The sequence below is a fragment of the Lathyrus oleraceus genome, chromosome 1, assembly GCF_024323335.1.
Source record: "Lathyrus oleraceus cultivar Zhongwan6 chromosome 1, CAAS_Psat_ZW6_1.0, whole genome shotgun sequence".
In the NCBI taxonomy this organism is placed as follows: Eukaryota; Viridiplantae; Streptophyta; class Magnoliopsida; order Fabales; family Fabaceae; genus Lathyrus; species Lathyrus oleraceus.
In genome coordinates this window covers 368,083,886-368,105,874 of record NC_066579.1, presented here as the reverse complement: position 1 = coordinate 368,105,874, position 21,989 = coordinate 368,083,886, and the positions used below count along the sequence as shown (strand labels likewise).

General features: G+C 34.5%; 1 protein-coding gene, 1 long non-coding RNA gene and 2 pseudogenes across 2 annotated transcripts; 2 read left to right on the top strand and 2 right to left on the bottom strand.

Moving 5' to 3' along the window:
- Positions 1-590: 590 nt before the first annotated feature.
- On the top strand, positions 591-6,779 carry LOC127137089 (probable tRNA N6-adenosine threonylcarbamoyltransferase, mitochondrial; annotated as a pseudogene).
- A 481-nt stretch (positions 6,780-7,260) lies between these two features.
- On the top strand, positions 7,261-8,778 carry LOC127137100 (uracil-DNA glycosylase, mitochondrial-like; annotated as a pseudogene).
- Positions 8,779-8,840: 62 nt separating this feature from the next.
- LOC127107336 (uracil-DNA glycosylase, mitochondrial) lies at positions 8,841-10,085 on the bottom strand. Its single transcript, XM_051044631.1, has 5 exons — positions 9,920-10,085; positions 9,602-9,711; positions 9,249-9,407; positions 9,136-9,166; positions 8,841-9,054 (listed from the first exon to the last, which is right to left on the bottom strand). The coding sequence occupies exons 1-5, from the start codon at positions 10,083-10,085 to the stop codon at positions 8,843-8,845; spliced, it is 678 nt and encodes a 225-aa protein (XP_050900588.1). The 3' UTR covers positions 8,841-8,842.
- Positions 10,086-10,843: 758 nt separating this feature from the next.
- Positions 10,844-11,578, bottom strand: LOC127137072 (uncharacterized). Its single transcript, XR_007808697.1, has 2 exons — positions 11,423-11,578; positions 10,844-11,334 (listed from the first exon to the last, which is right to left on the bottom strand). It is a non-coding gene; the product is annotated as an uncharacterized LOC127137072 (long non-coding RNA).
- Between the last annotated feature and the right edge of the window lie 10,411 nt (positions 11,579-21,989).

The following is a 21,989-nucleotide window of genomic DNA, read 5'->3' as shown; positions in this document are numbered from 1 at the left end:
CAAAGGCTTCAGGCTCAATAGAGCGTGGCGGACGTGCTGTGTTAGCACCCTAACTCCCAGGTCACTAAAGTGATAGAGATGCAATTTGAGAGTGAGAGTAGGGTAGTATTTGTAAATGGGACATGATAGGGTTTATATACGACAAATGGCTAAAAATGCCTATGTCTAACCCGATGTAAGATGCAAAAAGTCGTCCAATTAGATCTTTCGTTGAGTGATGTTAGGCTGAGTATAATCAGATGCCCGAGTAGGGATGTTCATTAGTTTGGAAAAAATCGGGTCTCAAAATTGAGTAGGGGTGTTCATTAAATGCTTCGGACATCAAATTCTCTCAAAACCGAACCAAACTGGTCTACAAACATCCATATAACTGAGTCTTTAATGTAGTTCTACCTGGTCACTCGTCATACTCAAGGATGCTCTGAGTCAAGACTACGTAATGAGACATAACGCTTTGGATCTTTGACCGACATGGAACAAGAACTAATTTCTAAAAAAATAAATGTATAAGATCTAAAGTTATAGTTTCTAGAGTGGAATAACCATATAAGAGTCCTAAATTTATTTATGTCATAACTTCAAAAAGAAAAGGTTTATTAGTCCACCCTATCCATCTTTTGTTTCGTTTTTGATGTTCAAGGTGAAATACACTCTTTTCTTCCACCATTTCCAACAAAAATGCTACTTTTTCTCTCTACAATCGCGGTTCCATCAATTTCCCGCGTAAAATTCCTTCCCAAACCCTCACTCTTCACTTTCACATCTCTACGCCGAATCCAACTTCCCCACAATCATTCTACTCGCACCGTCTCTTGCGTCACGAACGAACTACACAACCGAACTCCCAAACGCGATGGAGACCTTGTCGTTTTGGGCATCGAAACTAGCTGCGACGACACTGCCGTCGCCGTCGTAAGCTTCATTTCTAGTTTTGTTTTTCTTGTATGGGATGTTATGTAATTTTTTTTAATGGTTTTTGTGGTTCAGGTGAGAAGTGACGGTGAAATTTTGAGTCAAGTGGTGTCTTCTCAGGTATGGTATTGTATATGCTCAGTTTGCTTCAACTGTAGTATACTGTAATACGTGAAATTGATGCATTTTCCCCTTCTTATTCACTTACTTTAGGAGTAAATACCCAAATTGGTGATTGAAATTATCAATTTATTTTAGAAAACAATCGTGGTCGTGTAAAGGATTTAGCAATTTCGGTCGGCGGAGGTGTCGGGACGCTGATTGCTGTCGTGGTGTGAATTAACCATAATTTGTTCTTTAACATAAAAACGATAAATAATGGTATTGGTTGCGGCCGTGTTCGCAGTCGCGGATCGTTTTTTAAAACCTTCACATTGTTGATATTTTAAAGAGATTTCTGAAATTGCAAAATTTTAATCGAATTAGTCCCTTCATTAGTAAATGTAGGACTAGAATGACATTAAGTTGGTAATATTGAGGATAAATTTGAAACAAAGTGGATAATGTTAGAGATGCCTGTGATGATAGACTCAAACATAGGGATGAATTTGGTTAACATTTTGGAATTCTGAGAGTCTTTTTGTAATATTGATGATGTGAGGGACTAGGTCGATACCACCCTACAATTCCAAGGACCAACTTGATTACTTATGTTTCTATTGAACATTGTGCTTTAGTGTATTTTCCATGTTGCATTGGCTAAGATATTAGATAGGTGGAGGATATGTTCTTTGAGTATGCGAATGCGATGCATAATGAAATGATATTTTATATGGATTGGAAAAAACTAATTAAGCATGTTGCCAAGGTTATCTTCATTGTTGCCTTGCCTGAACTAGTAAAAGTAACTAAAGTTTGGCTAAAACTTTAAATTGATTTTGGCATCTCTGAGAAGGTTATCAATAGTATTATAAGGTGTGAGGGAAGCAGATTGTGTTAATCTGCGGCAGTTTATCAAATATCCGCCATGGCGGATATCAATGGCAGTTTTTTGGCTGGCCGCAATGCTAAATAAAGGCCGATATCACTAGTTTTTCTGCCATATTATGCTATGACAGAGCTACAAAGCTGCCAGTATGGTGGGTTTTTGGCTCTCTGCCATGGACCGCCATGCGCTATCGATGACACCGATGTGTGGTAATTTCATGTTCTACCTAATGATTATGTACTAATGGTATGAGTCAGGTTGCACTTGATTTCATTGAATATTAAAATGCTTTCTAACTGTGTAACTTCTTCACATTAAGGCAGATCTGCTAGTGAAGTATGGAGGTGTTGCTCCGAAAATGGCAAGAAGCTCACTCACAAGTGATAGACCAGGTACATCATTCCTATCCCCTTATCAATACATTCCAGCTTGAGCACATCCTTTATACATCAAGGAAGACAGTTTTTGTGCTAAGTATACTTTTGTCGCATACTAATCTAATTTATCGGTGCTTGTCTTAGTTACTTGTCCAATTCTTTCAAACAGAACCTACTAGAATATTAGTAACTGTTGAGTTCTTTGGTGCCCTAGGATGATGCTTGTAGAGTACCGCCAGGTTCTCAACAGATTTCTAATAGGGCTTCCTATACCTTTTCCATCTCATTTTTCTCTCTTCCGTTTTATTGAATTAATGACACACACATAATAAGTTTACTTTTCATTATAGGTTGTGCAAGAAGCCCTTGATAAAGCTTATATGACTGAGAAGGATCTCACCGCTGTTGCTGTCACTATCGGTCCTGGTTTAAGTCTCTGCCTTCGTGGTAATACTCTTACTTAAGAAACCTTAAAAATAGACTCACAAATTAGATAGAAGTTCTGTGCATTCATTGAGTGAAGTGAACATTCATCATCTTTCCAACTATAAGTTCTGAAAAGAATATTGAACATATTAAAAGAATATTGAACATATTATCAAAGAACTATAACTTTAATCTTCCCATTTAAACGTTAGCTCCCGTATTTCCCAATGACATATTAATCACTGCCAATATATCCAACATGCGATATCATATAACTTCAATATATTTCATTGTATTTCCCGCGGATTTCATGAAATAAGCAATAACATGCCTGTTGGAGTTGGGAAGTTAATTGTAAAAACATTATATCATATATGCTGCTTGATGATATTCATTAATTAAACTTTTCTGGTTGAAATATCAACAAAATGAAATTTTACCTTTGCGATTCTTCAAGTTCGCTTCTTATACTACAGAACCATTATTTAGCAGGTAAAAATGCCATGCAGTTGTGCCAGCTCTTGCATGGTAGTTGACAGAAAATTTGTCTGCTTTTTTTTTTTCTTCCTTAATGTATTGGGTGCTCTTACTTTGCAGTACTGTTAGTTGACCATAGAAGAAAATGAAAAAAGAACTGATGAAAAGTGAAAGAAAATTTAGAGATAGTTTGAGAAAATCCTTTGGAGTAGGTATCTATTTCCTAACATCAGAATGAGTTACAAGATAACTGCTCTGTCTATAGAGGACAAAAACTAAGCAATTGATTGTGATGTTCGAGTTCTGATTGAACATAATTCTGTTACACAGCTCAAACATTTAAATCATTTATACATGCGCCTAATATAGAAGCTTCTAGATGCTGCTGCATGATCTAAATTGCCCTGCCACAGCATGCACAATGCGCCCTAACATTGTTGGGTAACTGGATCTTAAATAATACAAAGATGTCATTAAGCCGAAATTTTCAAATTTGAGTGTTCAAACTTCAAGCTGTAGGCATGCATATCTGTTTCTGACATAAAGTAGGCATTGGAAGACATATCTTTCATTTTCTGATCTTCTATATGCTTTAGAGGAATTCTTGCTATCAATTACATTTGTCCTTGTCTTGCACAATGCAGTGGGGGTGCAGAAAGCTCGGAGAATTGCGGGGGGCTTCAATTTACCAATTATTGGCATCCATCACATGGAGGCTCATGCTCTAGTGGCTAGGTAAAGCTATTGTGTTGTGGTCCTCTAATGAATATATATTATTTTCCTCCTATATGATATATGCATGCAGAGGCATGCTTAAAATTTTTAATGGCTATTCTGTTCCTGTATGTTGTTATACTTCTAGAATTTTCTACACTGTTTTAGCACCTTTTGTGCTATTTTCGTGAGACATGCATATCTTTTGTTTTAGGCTAATCGAGAAAGATTTGCAATTTCCATTCATGGCCCTACTTATTTCAGGTAATATTCCTGTACACCTGTTTTGGGGGTTTAAGTTTAATTAGTCATGCTAGTATTCTTCTTTGAAGTTTGAACTTGATCTGCTTTCATTTTTCTTCCTTGGGTTGTGGAATTGTTTCTAGTTCTAGTTTATGTTTCAAGGAGTTTGTATTTTGTGGTGTTTGTTGGCAATAGGCTCTGCATAATAGAACTACCTTTAACTAAGCCAGAACAATTTTGGACAGATTTGAGTTTTGAATTAGTGAAGTTTGCAGCTTGATCCTTCACTTTTTTGATTATGTGGTTAATAACTTTTGGTCAAGCGACATTTGATTAAGTTTGATGACCTGTACATAGGAGTAGGAATAGGCTAGGTCGGGCGAAAATATTTCAAGGTCAAAGCCATGCTTGCTACCTATTATAGGTTTTTTTTAGGTCTGGCAAAAATATTTCAAGGTCAAAGCCATGCTTGCTACCTATCATAGGTTTTTTTTAGGTCTGGCCTATAGCCTTTTTGAAGGTCTGGTCGGCTTTGGTAACCTACTAGTCTGCCAGGTAAAATATGTAAGTGAACCAAATATTATAAAATTCAAGTCTAATATGTTTTTATAAGCTATAACTTAACCTTTTTAAAAGTCTAAGTGACATGATAATCTATTTTGCAATAAGACCTTTAAAATAGTAAATAAAGTTATCTCCATATAAGATTATATGTCCAAGTTTTTATATAGACTAGTTTGCTTAAATTATTGAAATGGTCAATAAGCATATGGTTTAAAGACAGTGTACAAGGTCCAACATTTAATAATGGCAACACAAATAATAACAACAACAAAAGTTATTCTTTATAGTATTTATTTAAATAGGCTAACTTGGTAGGCCTAGCAAACTTTTTGGATGGCCTAAAACTTATTTTTAAGAAAACTTTGACCTGACTTATTTAACAGATGAATCTGGCTTGGCCTGGACTTGATATATGATAGGTTATAGGCCCTTATCAGTGGCCTGATCAATTCCCTCCCCTATTGTAAAACAAATTGACACGGAATGTTAATGAAACTCTTGGCTAGGTTGGCTAGGGAATGCTCTTCATTTGGATATACTTAAGACATTCCATATGCAATGAGTTGTTTAAGTAAACAAACTATCATCTAGTAATCAATAATCCATTGACGGTGGAACCAAGGCACTGCATTCCTCATTCCCACTTCAGTAAGCTGAGAAAGATGGTTGGTTGGGGTGCACGACATTTCTCATTCTTCAAGTTCTTTTCATGTTATAATACTTTAAATTAAAAATATATTAATCACAGCCTTTCTCTACAAAACCACTCTCTCAAATAAGGTGGAAGATTTCTATCTCTTTCCCTACCCTTACCTCTCCTCCAATCTCCCATATTTAGCCCAAGTATTTCCTATTCTTCACATCCTTAACTTTTCATACAAAGAAATGACTTTTCACTCATAACCTTCATTCCCCATCAATAATTTACATTCTCCTAAAGCTGGACACATAATTTCACATTGAAGTCAAATGTAAAGAGATTTTGCTTATTTTTATATGTAGAGATGGTTCTTGAGGTACAATTTCTGAGCAGTCCAGTTTGTTGCAAACCTGTGATTTGACAGTCATTGTTCAGTATATTTTTTAGGTATTGGTACACTTAGCTATCTTGTATGAGATGACTTGAATTATTTTTATAGGTGGACACAATCTACTTATTCTTGCACGGGATCTTGGGCAATACACACAACTTGGAACTACAATAGATGATGCTATTGGTGAGGCTTATGACAAGTCAGCAATATGGCTTGGACTTGACATGAGTAGAAGTGGCGGTCCTGCTATAGAGGAGCTTGCTAGGGAGGGCAACAGCCGCATAACATCATTCCCTTTGTACGGATAATTTTTTTGTCTTCTCTATGATGCTTTCATCTTCTCCTGAATCATCTTGACCTTCTCAATAGTTTACTGAATAATCTCTGACCTAAGCACAACACTTTCACCAGATTCATACCAACACAAAGGTGTCATGCATCTCTTATCATACAAAGCCTCAAAAGGTGGTATTTCAATGCTAGAATGATAACTGTTATTATAAGAAAACTCAATCAATGAAAAATAATTCTCCCAAACACCTTCTTGCTTTAGGACACAAGCTCTCAAAAAATTCTCCAAAGACTGAATAATCCTCTCAGTCTGACTGCCCGTTTGTGGATGGTTGGCAGAACTTAACCTCAACTCAGTTCCCAAGGCTGCCTGCAAGCTCTCCCAAAACCTCGACGTGAACCTCAGATCTCTATCAGAAACAGTACTCGACGGAATATCATGCAACTTCATAATCACACTGACGTAGATGTTGTTAGCTGGAAGTTTCGACGTCAGGCCGAAGTCAATGAGCGAAAGGAGAGAAAATATCTTTGAAGACACTCTGGACTTCGACATAAAAACATTGTTTGAGAAATCCAATCGAAGTGATCCTTGTGTAAGAGGTAATTGTTGTGTGAGACTTATAAATATTTCTAAGTTTAGAATGGTAATTCCACTGAGACAACATTAAGGTTGCGTTGACACAAATGTTTTTTAGTTTATTTTTGTTTAAATTAATGATATTTTTATATAAAAGAATTATAAGTGGTAAATATGCTATATAGATAAATGACAAGATACTCAAATAACTAGTAATATTAAAAGTTAAAAACATCAAACTAGTAATATTAAAAGTTAAAAACATCATGTATTGTCAAATTTATTAATAAAGTGAGTGCATATGACTTATGCAAATGATATATGATATAGTCCTTTCTAAAATGAATTTATTGAATTATACGAAAATAAAATGAATTCAAAGTTATTTATATTTATGTTAATTATTAAGGTATGTTTCATAACCCATTAATTTTTTTTCTTCATAACTACCATCATTGTCTAGTGTTGGAAGGGTTTGGGAAGTTAAATACAACTTTGGGAAACAACTTTGAAATAATTATTTATTTTTATTTTTTATATTTACATAATATTAAAATAAAATAACCAATAAAAAGTTTATTAAATTTCAATAACAAATTGATGAAGAAACCTTTCGAACTTCCCTCTCAAAATCAGTTTTAATAAGTTCAAGTTCCGCGCTCTCACTCTCAAAGACGAAACCTTTCGACATCACTTTCACTCTCTTTCTTCTCACCAAGAAATCACCCCTTGACATGGATTCGAGATCGCAATCACCACCGATCGACGCGGTTTCGAGATCGCAATCACCACCGATTGATACCCTTTCAACATCACAATCGGAGACACATGTCATTAGGGTTTCAGAAGCCCCAATTGAGACTTCAACATCAACGACTTCAAACCATGCAACTAGGGTTTCATAAGCCCCAATTGAGGCTTCAACATCAAAGATGCAGGTCCAGGTCAACAGGGTTTCAGAAGCCCTAATTGAGGCTTCAACATCAGAAGCAGAAACCACAATTGAGGTGGCGGGAATTCCAATCAACCATTATGAAGAGAATTGTCTTGTTTACCAGAACAACCGCGAATTCAGCCGGAACAGACTTAAATGTGGAGGTACATGTTCTTTTATGATTTCAATGGCGTTCTTGTATAACCTAATGCCTAAATTAGAATAGGTTTATTTCAATGGCGTTCTTGTATAACCTAATACCTAATGCCTAAATTAGAATAGGTTCTTGTTATTTTCTGGATGAATTGTCATAAGCTAAGAGAATAAAGTTAATAAATTATGGGTATGTTCTAAGTTATGTTGTTTTCTCAGATCTTTTCTTCCTACATAGGATGTTGGTGGAAAAGTCGTGGGTAGACATTTTAGACGGTGAGTTTGATATAGAGTATGCGGTTAAACTTTGTAAATTCGTTGAAAACGAGGTTAAGTCAGACCTGCCTGCATACGGTCTCTGTCCCCCAAGGATCAAATTTTTCATTCCTTCAACATTGCAACGTTTTCTTCGGTTAAGGTGGTAATCCTTGGGCAGAAGGTAAAATATGTTCGAAAAGCTCACGTATTTCCTTGTGTATGTAATCCTTGGTGGTTAGAAGTAATTATGGTTTTATTTTTGCAGGAACCTTATGCAGTTAAGAGTAGGGCTATGGAATTGACCTATTCGGTTCCCAAAGGGAGGAAACTTCCCTCGGAATTAGAGAACATCTTAATTGAACTTTCCAATGATATAGGCTGTCCATTTCCATCCCATGGTAATCTTAAAAAGTGGGCCCTACAGGTGAATTTTCTATTTTGAAGACTTTACCTTGCCACTTTTAGAAACCTTATTTTCGGTTAGTTAGTGCTTGAATTTTTTTTTAGGGGATACTTTTGTTAAACTTTGCTCTTACAGGTTAGGTTTCTTATGAATTCATTTCAAATATAACTTTTAAAGACACTTATAAATATTTTTTCAATTGATTTCATTGGTCAGTTAGAAAGAAAAGACCTAATTCACATGCGAATAAGGGTTGGGAGCATTTTACCGATGCGGTTATTAAAACCATCTCTGATCAGAAGTCAAATGTTGTTTTTCTACTGTGGGGAAAAATGGCTCAAGAAAAAATCCTCTTGATTGATGAATCAAAGCACTACGTGTTACAAGCTGCGAGTCCGGGCAAAAATGGTTTTTTTGATTGCAAGTAAAGCACTTATAAATATTTCTTTAAAGTTAGATGACAATAAAGTAAAAATTGTCATCTAGCTTTACTTGCAATCAAAAAAACCATTTTTGCCCGGACTCGCAGCTTGTAACACGTAGTGCTTTGATTCATCAATCAAGAGGATTTTTTCTTGAGCCATTTTTCCCCACAGTAGAAAAACAACATTTGACTTCTGATCAGAGATGGTTTTAATAACCGCATCGGTAAAATGCTCCCAACCCTTATTCGCATGTGAATTAGGTCTTTTCTTTCTAACTGACCAATGAAATCAATTGAAAAAATATTTATAAGTGTCTTTAAAAGTTATATTTGAAATGAATTCATAAGAAACCTAACCTGTAAGAGCAAAGTTTAACAAAAGTATCCCCTAAAAAAAATTCAAGCACTAACTAACCGAAAATAAGGTTTCTAAAAGTGGCAAGGTAAAGTCTTCAAAATAGAAAATTCACCTGTAGGGCCCACTTTTTAAGATTACCATGGGATGGAAATGGACAGCCTATATCATTGGAAAGTTCAATTAAGATGTTCTCTAATTCCGAGGGAAGTTTCCTCCCTTTGGGAACCGAATAGGTCAATTCCATAGCCCTACTCTTAACTGCATAAGGTTCCTGCAAAAATAAAACCATAATTACTTCTAACCACCAAGGATTACATACACAAGGAAATACGTGAGCTTTTCGAACATATTTTACCTTCTGCCCAAGGATTACCACCTTAACCGAAGAAAACGTTGCAATGTTGAAGGAATGAAAAATTTGATCCTTGGGGGACAGAGACCGTATGCAGGCAGGTCTGACTTAACCTCGTTTTCAACGAATTTACAAAGTTTAACCGCATACTCTATATCAAACTCACCGTCTAAAATGTCTACCCACGACTTTTCCACCAACATCCTATGTAGGAAGAAAAGATCTGAGAAAACAACATAACTTAGAACATACCCATAATTTATTAACTTTATTCTCTTAGCTTATGACAATTCATCCAAAAAATAACAAGAACCTATTCTAATTTAGGCATTAGGTATTAGGTTATACAAGAACGCCATTGAAATAAACCTATTCTAATTTAGGCATTAGGTTATACAAGAACGCCATTGAAATCATAAAAGAACATGTACCTCCACATTTAAGTCTGTTCCGGCTGAATTCGCGGTTGTTCTGGTAAACAAGACAATTCTCTTCATAATGGTTGATTGGAATTCCCGCCACCTCAATTGTGGTTTCTGCTTCTGATGTTGAAGCCTCAATTAGGGCTTCTGAAACCCTGTTGACCTGGACCTGCATCTTTGATGTTGAAGCCTCAATTGGGGCTTATGAAACCCTAGTTGCATGGTTTGAAGTCGTTGATGTTGAAGTCTCAATTGGGGCTTCTGAAACCCTAATGACATGTGTCTCCGATTGTGATGTTGAAAGGGTATCAATCGGTGGTGATTGCGATCTCGAAACCGCGTCGATCGGTGGTGATTGCGATCTCGAATCCATGTCAAGGGGTGATTTCTTGGTGAGAAGAAAGAGAGTGAAAGTGATGTCGAAAGGTTTCGTCTTTGAGAGTGAGAGCGCGGAACTTGAACTTATTAAAACTGATTTTGAGAGGGAAGTTCGAAAGGTTTCTTCATCAATTTGTTATTGAAATTTAATAAACTTTTTATTGGTTATTTTATTTTAATATTATGTAAATATAAAAAATAAAAATAAATAATTATTTCAAAGTTGTTTCCCAAAGTTGTATTTAACTTCCCAAACCCTTCCAACACTAGACAATGATGGTAGTTATGAAGAAAAAAAATAATGGGTTATGAAACATACCTTAATAATTAACATAAATATAAATAACTTTGAATTCATTTTATTTTCGTATAATTCAATAAATTCATTTTAGAAAGGACTATATCATATATCATTTGCATAAGTCATATGCACTCACTTTATTAATAAATTTGACAATACATGATGTTTTTAACTTTTAATATTACTAGTTTGATGTTTTTAACTTTTAATATTACTAGTTATTTGAGTATCTTGTCATTTATCTATATAGCATATTTACCACTTATAATTCTTTTATATAAAAATATCATTAATTTAAACAAAAATAAACTAAAAAACATTTGTGTCAACGCAACCTTAATGTTGTCTCAGTGGAATTACCATTCTAAACTTAGAAATATTTATAAGTCTCACACAACAATTACCTCTTACACAAGGATCACTTCGATTGGATTTCTCAAACAATGTTTTTATGTCGAAGTCCAGAGTGTCTTCAAAGATATTTTCTCTCCTTTCGCTCATTGACTTCGGCCTGACGTCGAAACTTCCAGCTAACAACATCTACGTCAGTGTGATTATGAAGTTGCATGATATTCCGTCGAGTACTGTTTCTGATAGAGATCTGAGGTTCACGTCGAGGTTTTGGGAGAGCTTGCAGGCAGCCTTGGGAACTGAGTTGAGGTTAAGTTCTGCCAACCATCCACAAACGGGCAGTCAGACTGAGAGGATTATTCAGTCTTTGGAGAATTTTTTGAGAGCTTGTGTCCTAAAGCAAGAAGGTGTTTGGGAGAATTATTTTTCATTGATTGAGTTTTCTTATAATAACAGTTATCATTCTAGCATTGAAATACCACCTTTTGAGGCTTTGTATGATAAGAGATGCATGACACCTTTGTGTTGGTATGAATCTGGTGAAAGTGTTGTGCTTAGGCCAGAGATTATTCAGTAAACTATTGAGAAGGTCAAGATGATTCAGGAGAAGATGAAAGCATCATAGAGAAGACAAAAAAATTATCATGATAAGAGAAGAAATACTCCTGAGTTTCGAGAAGGTGACCATGTGTTTTTGAGAGTCCCTTTAGTGACTTGTGTTGGTTGTGCGCTGAAGTCTCGGAAGCTTACTCCAGGTTTCATTGGTCCTTATCAGATTCTTCAGAGAGTTGGAGCTTTTGCTTATCGAGTTGCCTTACCACCGTCTCTTTTGAACCTTCATGATGTTTTTCATGTGTCTCCGCTTCAGAAGTATATTCTCAATCTGTCTCATGTGATCCGAATTGATGATCTGCAAGTGAAGGATACATGATTATTGAGGCGTCACCGTACGGATAGAGGATCGAGAAGTGAAATATTTGAGAGGTAAACAGATTTCTCTAGTGAAGGTAGTTTGGGTAGGACTTGCTGGAGGTAGCGTGATGGGGGGAGTTGGAGCGCGAGATGATAGAGTCTTACCCGGAGTTGTTTGCGCCAGGTAACTTTCGAGGGCGAAAATCCTTTTAAGTATGAGAGAGTTGTAACCCTCCAACTTTAGTTATTTATTTTTAATTGAATTTATATTATTTTATTTTATTTATTTGAGTGATACATGAGTGTTATTTGATTTATTTGTAATTTATTTAATTAAATTAAATATTATTGATATTTTAGAGTTAAGAGAACATAAATTTTTATTTAAAATTAAGGAGTGAGGGTGGATTGAGTAAAAGCTGAGGTATGGTGAGAATTAGAGAGTTATTTGAATTAAAATGAAATAATTATTATAGAGTATTATGTATTTACTTGAATAATAGAAATAAATTAGAAAATAGAGTTTTAGTGAAGGTGTGAGCAGAGTTTAGGGGTGAAAGAAGTAATTGAGATATTAGGTTAGAATAAATAGATAAGTGTTGGGACTTTTTAATGTACGTGTAAAAGTTGGAAAAAGTGGAAAAGAAAGTTTAACGTACTACAATATCAAGGTAAGAAAGTTTAACGTACTACAATATCAAGGTAAGGGAGAAACTCTTTACATATTGATTTTTAGGCAGTAGGATAGTGAGGGATCATAACCCTCATATCTCCTTAAATTTATACATGCGATTGTTGGTTGTATGTTTGTAGGCAAAAGGGTTGCCTTGAATGAAGGAGAATAGCGATCCAAAACGCAGCGGAAATTAAAAATTTCTCCTTTAGTGATCCTTATGAATGAGCATGATCAGTGATAGAATCTTTACCCCTTGTGGCGATTGAAATCTTTGATACAGATCTAAGGAGTGATCACGAACGTTGAATGGTGACAACGCCTCTACTCAGTCCACACGAACAGATTCCTTCAATATCAGTGCTAGATGCTACGAATGAAGGCTCTGAGTGTGTGTGTGTGTGTGTTCGTGTGTGTGTGTGTGCATGTGTGTGTGTGTGAGAGAGAGAAATGAAATTTCATATGAACAAATGCTTCTGCTCAATGGTTCTATTTATAGAACCCCTTATTTGGGTTGTAAGCTAAAAAGCCCACTTAAGTGTATGTGGCCCATATCTTATGATATACCAAAACCACTTAAGTATGTGGTACCTTACCATATTTCGTATTCTACTTAAGTGCACCGTACCTTATGATGTTCTACAATTCACTTAAGTGAACAGTACCTTACGGTGTTCCTTATTTACTCTATCTCTCATCAATCCGTCCTTTTGTGTGTGATCTTGTAGGTTCTCGCGACTTTGGTAATTATATTAAATCACGTACTTAACATAATAAACAGTGAACGGTATCTAGCAACACATCACTGCTACCCAAGACACAAAAATGTCATGTGATCTGACAAATCCTTTTGTGATAATACTTATGTGTACAATTATCCTTTTGCCCTTATGTCTATATTGAAAATAAGGCATAGACTGTGTCATCCTTGTCCAGTTCAATATTGGGCCCGTAGACATTTATCCTGTTACGTAGGATGGGAAAATTCCATTTAGGTCACTCATGTCCCTCAACATGCTTCGTGGAATATCCGTCAATTGTCTTTATGGTCATCCAGTTATGGACAATGTTTGATCAGCAATAAGGCACTCGACTCTACATCCAGGGTCCATAGTGGTTTTAGGTCGAAAGTGAAGGTGAGAAAAACAAGAAAGGGGGTTTGAATTGTTTTAAAAATTAAAAGCTTTTTCAAAAGCAAGAACACACAGAATTTTATATTGGTTCGCTTATAAAACAAAGCTACTCCAGTCCACCCGACCAAGGTGATTTCGCCTTCAAAAAGGACTAAATCCACTAATCTTGAAAGATTAATACAACCAAACGTCTAAGAGAATGATCTCTTAGTCCTCTCAAGTATACATACTACGCAGAGTCACTTGAGGAACAAAAGCAATTTAGCAAAGTAAATTTGTAATAGAAAGTGCTTCTAAGAGTAAGCAAGTATTACAACCGAATATTTAAGCAAGGGTTTTCACGTATGAGCAGCAGCTCGTGAAAAACTGAGAGAGAATGTAAAGGATTTTTCTGTGTGTTATTGTGTATCTCTCAATGAGGTAGGCTGTCCTTTATATAGTAACGAGAAGGACCGTTGGAGTGATGACAAAATATTGGTCTTTGATGAGCATTCAATGTTATTACTTCTGTGTTTCTTGCCATAACCAATTTGTCTCCCTGAATAACTTCTTTCTTAAAAAAAACTTCATTTCCATATTGAGAATTTCTTTCCGTTACTCTTTATGTATTTAGTGAATCTTCATCAGAGTCTTTGTTGTCTCGAAATCATACGTCAGAAGGAGATTATGTTGAAGTTACATCAGAGCTTCTCAGAGTACTAGTCTTCTAGATCATCAGAACTAAGACCAGTGGATGTTTAGAGCTTCTGGTTCTTTCTACTGTCTTGCTTTGCTCATATTCAGAACTTTTTGGGCGCACTTGTTCCTCAAATGCGTCTGATCTTCTAGTACTTTGTATCTGATCAAAGTTTGTATCTGATAAAATGATCAGAGTCCTTTGTTGCTGTTCAGAATCCTGCACACTTAGAAAAATTTCGTTAGGGTGCCATTTTTTGTTTCATCCTTTGTTATCATCAAAATCCCGGAATTCTATTGTAGAACTAATTTTGTTCTTACAATCTCTCACTTTTTGATGATGACAAAACAATCTTAATTCAGAGATGAAACATTTTTAGATAAGAGTTTTAGATCAGATAGAAGTGAGATCCCCCTGAGATAAGTTTGGGAGTTCAAAAGTTCTTACCGGACTTTCCATGATATGGTGTTTCTAGATACTCTTCTGCAAATTTCTAAGTTAAAAGGATTATAAATAATGTTTTTGCAGAGTACTGATAGGAGTTAGATATGTTTTCATCAGAGCTGTTTTTAGTTCTCCCCCTTTTTGTCAGAATAAAAAAGACTTAGTGAAATGAAGAAGCAAAAAGATGTATATAAATATATTCACAGATGCCAGAAGCACAGACAACAAATAACAGCTAGAGAACAGAAAGCACAAACAAGTAAAAACAGAAAGCAACAAGCAAATCAGAGCAACAAACAAAAGAACACATAAACAAGTCCTAGGTGCCTAAGGGTTTGGAGGTGGAGGCATCCTTTGGAGCAGCTGAGTCAGCAGGTTCTGAATGTTGACATTTACTGAATCATGTTGATCCAATCTGGCTCGGACTTCCTTTTGTTCTTTCTGAAGATCTTCAAGTGTCTTGAGAACCAGAGGGACAAAGGTGGAGGACTCCCCCTGAGTCAGAGCATCCGGTTCTACCCTGGTGGCAAACTCTTCAGCAAGGCGTGCTTCAGCTTCAGCGGCTGCTTTGGCTTCAGCTTCAGCAGCAGCAGCGGCCTCAGCTAGAGCTTTGGCTTCAGCTTCCTTGATCCTTTGCAGTTCTTTTTTCCTGGCTTTCTCTTATGCTTCCTTGCGGGCTCGCTCCCCAGCTTCTCTGGCTAGGCGCTCTTGTAGTCTGATCTCAGCGTCTCTGATGAAGTCGTTGTGGACTTGCTCAGAGAGGCCCTTTAGTTTAAAGGCTTCAGCAGTCATCCAACTGATCACTCTGTTCCAGTGTGTCCTTATAGCTGAAGGATCATCACTGATGCCAGAGTTGATGGTCAGAGACTTGACCTTGTCAACTGAGGCTTCTACAAACACCATTATTGCTTCCTCAAGGGTTGGAAGGGTGTTTTCAGGTTCAGAGGCTAGGGGTGGAGAAGTGGGAGGGCTTAGGTTGAGTGTGGGAGTTTGTGGTTCAGCGGATGTATTTGGTGGGGGTATGTCAGAGTTTGGTGGTTGTGTTTCAGCGTGGATTGTTTCAGATGGTGGAGGGTCAAAGGTGGTTGTGTTTGGTTCTTCTGTGGGTGAAGAGGTGACTTCTAGTTCAGGTGTGGGTTGTGTTGGTTGTTGTGAGGCCAGAGCACGTGTTTGGAGCTGAGCCAAAGTCGAAGAGGAAGGGTCAGATGGTTCAGTATCTGTGGAAATGTTGTAGTAGGGGGTGATTCTGGAGAAGAAAATGAAGAGGGTGAGGTGGTTTCGTTCAACATTTCTGCTTCTGAAACAGGTAAGGTTGTAGTGGCAAGGTTGAATTTCTGAGATGGTTGGTTAGATGGTCAGGTGGTTGAAGGAGGAGTTTCTGAGTTGGTATAAATGAGTGTTGGTTGAGGGATAGAGGAAGCAATAGGCTTCAATTGTATAGAAGGAGAGAGAGAAACAGACTTACCAGAAGATCCAGTCAGAGGTACTGGAGGTCTTGATCCTGAGGATTCTCCTAGCTTTGCTTTCTTCGTTTGCTTTGCCTTCTCAGATGGTCCTCGTGGTCGCTTCATGAAGTTGGGAGGCTCGTCTGGCAGTTGGCTTATGTTGAAATCTGAGATATCTACTCCTTGTTTTCGCATATCATCTAAGTAATACAGGATTACCTCTGGAGGGTCGATCTTTGAGAACAGATAGAGTCCATTTGGGATCTTCCTCTGATCTTGAGAGCTTCCCAGGAGGTATCCATAGTGGGTTTGGCCCTCACTTGATCCAGAATCCCCATGCTCTTTAGATTGCGGGCGTTTAGAGCTCTTCCAGTTTCGATCATCACGTCGTCCATGAGTCTGAAGGTAATCAGATGATCTACGAGACCGCTTTCAATAAGAACATCAGAGATGAGTCTGCCCAGGGGAATGTAGTTTCTGGGCTTCATGTTATTTCTGGTATCTCGCACAGAGTCTCTAAGGTACTTGAAGAGAAGTGCAGGGAGGCGGAGCTTCAGACCCTTGTGGATGCAGTACAGAATGCACTTCTGGTCTGTGTTGATGTAGTCTGAGGAGTTTGAAGTTGGGCGATGATGGATGGTGCCCAAGATGATCTTCAGCCAGACTCGGAGGTTCTGATGTAGTTCCTTGTTCTTGGAGTGGTTGCCTTTAGCGTTCTGTTTGAAGATAGTTGGATTAATCTCATGGGACAGATATTTTGCCCTAGGATTAATGTTGTAGATCCTTCTTCCTCCATCTTTCTCCATGCCCAGAAGAGCAGCAATGGACTTCTCAGTGATCACCATTTTGACTCCTAGAACATAGGAGACGATGTAGTGATCGTCAGCATTAGCGAATCTCAAGAACTCCTTCACTAAGTTTGTGTAAACTGGACCATACAAACATTGGAAGTAGTTTCCCCAACCTTGATTCTTCAGTTCTTCAGTGAGGTCAATACCATTTCTTCGCATATTTTCAAAGTCCACCAAAGATTCACATAAGACTTCCAGTTTCTCAAACGGTGTTGCAAGGTTGATATGTGGCTCACGATCAAGAATGTGAGGCTCTTTATAGATGAGGGTTGAGACGACACCAGTAACTGTTGGGTTTTGGTTACTTGAACTTGGAGCTTGTTCGTTGGAATCCATTTGTTGAGAGAAGTTATACACGGATTGTTGTTGGGAATCCATGAATGTTGTTGATGAGCTGAGTTGAAGGTTGAAGAAATTGAAATGCATGCTGTAGGAATGCCTTGAGGGAGAAAAGGACTTGCAGAGGAATACGAGTGTTTGTGAGAGTGAAAAGTGTGCAATGTATGAAGAGAAATGTTTAAATACCCAAATTAGGGCGTATAGCGGGGTATTCGTTACCGTTAGAGATATTGACTAAATCCAAGGTAAACCATACAAGTCGAGTCGCCAATCCACGCTGAATGAACATAAAATCTTATATCGGTGTGGATTGTTTTAAATATCCTTTTTGGCTTTCACTCTAAAAGTGAGAAGAAATAGCAAGAATGAACATAAAATCTTATATCATTGTTTTTTCAAAATATAAATTACTTCCTGTTTTTAGTTATAAAAAGTGAGTTATACGTTGATTTTTAAAAATTGAATTTTGAGTTGATAATATTTTATTAATAATAATATTTTTATAGGATATAAACAGTAAGTTAACCAAAACAAATTTATGCATAAATAAATTAAAATATTTTATTAATTTAATTAATTAAAATTTATAAATTAATTTTAATTCAAGGATATTTTGGTCTTTTTTTATTTTTAAAAATTGTCTTGTTCTCTTCTATTTCTCGTTTATTCTCTTATATCAAATAACATATTAAATTTATTCTATTTCTTTATCTCTTTCTCTCCTCTCTTACTCTTTCTCATCCCTTTCTCTTTATTCAGTTTCTCAAATATACTCGTAGTCTTTGTATACTTTATTCTAACTAATTTTTTAAAATATATATTTCATAAATTTTAATAATTTTTTTTTCTTTTTTTGTTATAATGTTATATTTAATTAAAAATTGTAAGAAATCTTTAAGGTTTATATTAAACATTTTTGTATGATGCTCTCCACCAGCTGTAGAAAAAAACATTATGTTCCACCGCCACCATTATTCCTCTTTTTGTACTACACTTGATTTGATTGATGGATAATGAATTAGTATTAAAAATATGAACCGGATGGAATACATACAAAAAGTGAATTAATGAATTATGACTTTGCCTTGGCTAATAGATGCTGAGAGGTACAAACGGGGCCATTGCATGGCTGGCATCTCTCATGGGATTCATTCACCTTATATTTTCTTTTATATATATATATATATATATATATATATATATATATATATATATATATATATATATATATATATATATATATATATTCTCTTCAACTTTGTTTTTTTATATTCAATTATAAGTATTTTCTCTGGTCTTTAATATACAATTTTTTTTTTTAAATTTATTGAAAAATCAAATTTTCTGAAATATATTCATATAAATTTAAAAAGTAATTTTTTTATATTATATTAAAAATTAAAGGTGTATTAGAGTTTAGTATAAAAGATTCAGTCTATTAAATATATTTATTTTAAGGGTCATGTTAACTAATGTTTTTGGAATTGATTAAGAATTTTAAATAAAAGAAATATTATATGTTAAGTGGATTGAATATACACAATATTCTCCAAATAAAAATAATTATTTTTGTTTTCATGACATTAAATACAAGTGTTTTTAAAAGAAAAATATCTTTTTAATTTCTTAAAAAATATTCAATTTTTCTTTTAATCTTTTAACTAATATTCTAGATGACTCCTTAGCATTTTCTTTATTTTAATTGTATTTTTTTATGGAAGGACTAAAATTCTAAATTCATGTTTAATTCATTCCTTTTTGTTTTATTGTAGGCTTTTGAACACCTGGTATTAACGATAAAGAAATTACAATTTTAAAAACTATTCAACATATGTGTCATAACTACACCCTTACTCTTTACTAATATACTAAAATTTTAGCTTTACACCTTCAATTATATTCGTTTTTTTCTGCTATATTATTTTTTCTTTCGAATTTTAGGATGGACGTAATTGAAACATACTTGTCTGTCATTTTTAAATATAATTATAAATTTGAATATCTATAGTATTTCTATTTTAATAGGGTAATGATATATGTACGCTTTTATTTGTATAATAATGTTTTAATGAGAATGTATATCTCCATTATACTCTTCATTATTTTGTTTAAAAATGTAGGTGGCGGTGATAATTTTCCTTAATTAATTATGGGATAGTACATGCCTTTTAGTTCATAATAAATAATAACAATGATTGGGCTTTATCTTTGACGCCATGTTATTGAGTAAATCACTACCACAGCCGTTGGATTAATAGCTAATCAAGACGAGGTTTGGAAGTGAACGTCTGAGATTGGCCTTTTGGTGACATGTAATTTTCTAGTACGAAATCATTAAATTTAAAACGTAGGGTTGAGTCATATTTATTTGCATGTCCAATTCTTTGTCCCTTGCTTAGTGGCCGGTGTTACTTACTTTTCTAAAAGTCACTATCAAAATGTTTTTTTTTCATCTTCAATTTTTTATCTATTAAATCGATTAATTTAATTTGAAATTAATTTTAATATCAAATAATTTCAATCATCTTTGGATCATAATTGCAAAGGATCAAAGTGTAATTTTCTTTATCAAATCTTGGGCCTCCATTAAATCAACTCAAAATTGGCCATTATCAAAATATTTTATACTAAATAATCATGAAAAAATTGACTCGTACCCGCCACGTAATAATCTCCATTAGACCAATTAAAAATTGGTCACTATCAAAATGTTTTGCACAAAATGATCATGACAAAATTGATTCGGGTCCGCCACATAATATAATGTTATAATACTTTTAATGCAAAAATAGTACTCCTCATCAAGATATTATATATATATATATATATATATATATATATATATATATATATATATATATATATATATATATATATTTAATAAGTTCACGAATAGGATTTACATACATGAGATATGGTCCCTCTATCTTTACGATTATTAATATATCGATGAACAATTTAATATCAAAATTAAAAAATTAATTTTTTTTATTTTTTATTTAATATTACTTTGTTATTAATATATTTCATAATTAAAAAGCTTTTGGCAGCTTTGAATATTTGTTTTTAGTTTATTAAAATATTTCTTTCAAATGGTGCTCTTTCTAAAAATAATTGTCCATAAAATCAAATTTTTTCTCAAAGAAATTCAACTAATGTGACATGGCATGTCATATAGTAATTTATTATGAATGTTTGCTGACATGATTGAGTTAACATAGATTATAAAACTCATATCAAATAAAGAAGATTTAAAAAAAAAAAAACTTGCAACCCTAATTTCAATTAATCCAGAAATTGAAAACATGAATAATAACTTAGAAATTAAAATCATAACTATAAATCTTTGAAACTTAAATTGCTTCGCAGAAATTAAAATCATAAAGGAACCTAGAAATCAAAAGTGATATTGACCGGATAAAACAATGTTGAACTTGAAGTTGAACGAATTATATCTATAAGGTCCCTCGACTAAAGCATTGAAAGTGAAGTGTACGATTATCATTGAAGGTTGGTGAAGACATTGAAAGTTGCGTTTTGTGATCCATCGACGTAAAATATTCACTTTTCTAAAAGGTTGCTCACCATGTTCATATTTTTTTCGTATTGAACCTATTAATGCATATATTATTGTATTCTTGTATGTTATGTGTATTTAGATTGTATTGTATTTGTATTGCATCATATTGTATATGTCATTATTAAGTGAACTATATTTATTATGTATTTGACTATGTTAGGTATGTATGTGTATAAACTTGAACTATATTATATTTATTTGTTGATTGTTTGTGTGTAGATACATGTTTAGGTTTAAATTTGTGTGTGTATATAATAAAGATTACATTTGGTCCAATGTGTGTATTTGATCATTGTATTTATAATGTATATTTTTCTTTTCATTTTGCAATATATTGGTTTGTTTAAGGTTAATTTTTATATTAATGTTTTTTTGTCAAAGACTTAAAGTTAAGGTATAAAGGTGGATTCCAAGTTTTTAGGCTTTTAGTATAATAAAGGAAATGGATTCCAAGTTTTAAGAAAATGTCGTGAAACTAAGGTGGAAACATGAGAATGGATCTTTGGATGAAGATAAAAAACGATTCATAAATGATAATGATCACTATTATAAATATACTCATTTTATCTCAGAGGCGAAAGAGATTTTACCTCGGTTAGATAAGAGAGGTAACAAAGAGTAACATGAAAACTTGTCACATTACCCCTCGATTTCTGAATAACCGAGGAGATAGTTGAAAATGTCATTTGTTTGATCCCTAACAACAACATCTTTTTATTTTCAAAACTATGTAACTCACGTGATATACCTCTCGATTTTTGTTAATAACTGAGGAAAAAATGCAGAATATACGTCGGTTTTTGTTAATAACCGAGGGGTATAATTTTTTTAATCTCATTTTGACTGACCTGTATCATTTTTTTACACAAAACCTACAAACTATGTGATAAAATCAGATCATTTGTATTTTATACATAACATAACACAAAATACCAAATTTATATTGGTTACAAAACCAAATGTGCAATAGTTATAGTGATATTTGGGATACATAAA

Excerpts from the sequence above, each read along its gene's own strand:
- LOC127107336 (XM_051044631.1), bottom strand. The coding sequence starts at position 10,085 with ATGCAGGTCCAGGTCAACAGGGTTTCAGAAGCCCTAATTGAGGCTTCA. Across the intron at positions 9,167-9,248 it reads TTAAAAAGTGGGCCCTACAG|GGGATACTTTTGTTAAACTT; the intron begins GTGAATTTTCTA and ends AATTTTTTTTAG. Across the intron at positions 9,055-9,135 it reads GTTAAACTTTGCTCTTACAG|TTAGAAAGAAAAGACCTAAT; the intron begins GTTAGGTTTCTT and ends TTCATTGGTCAG.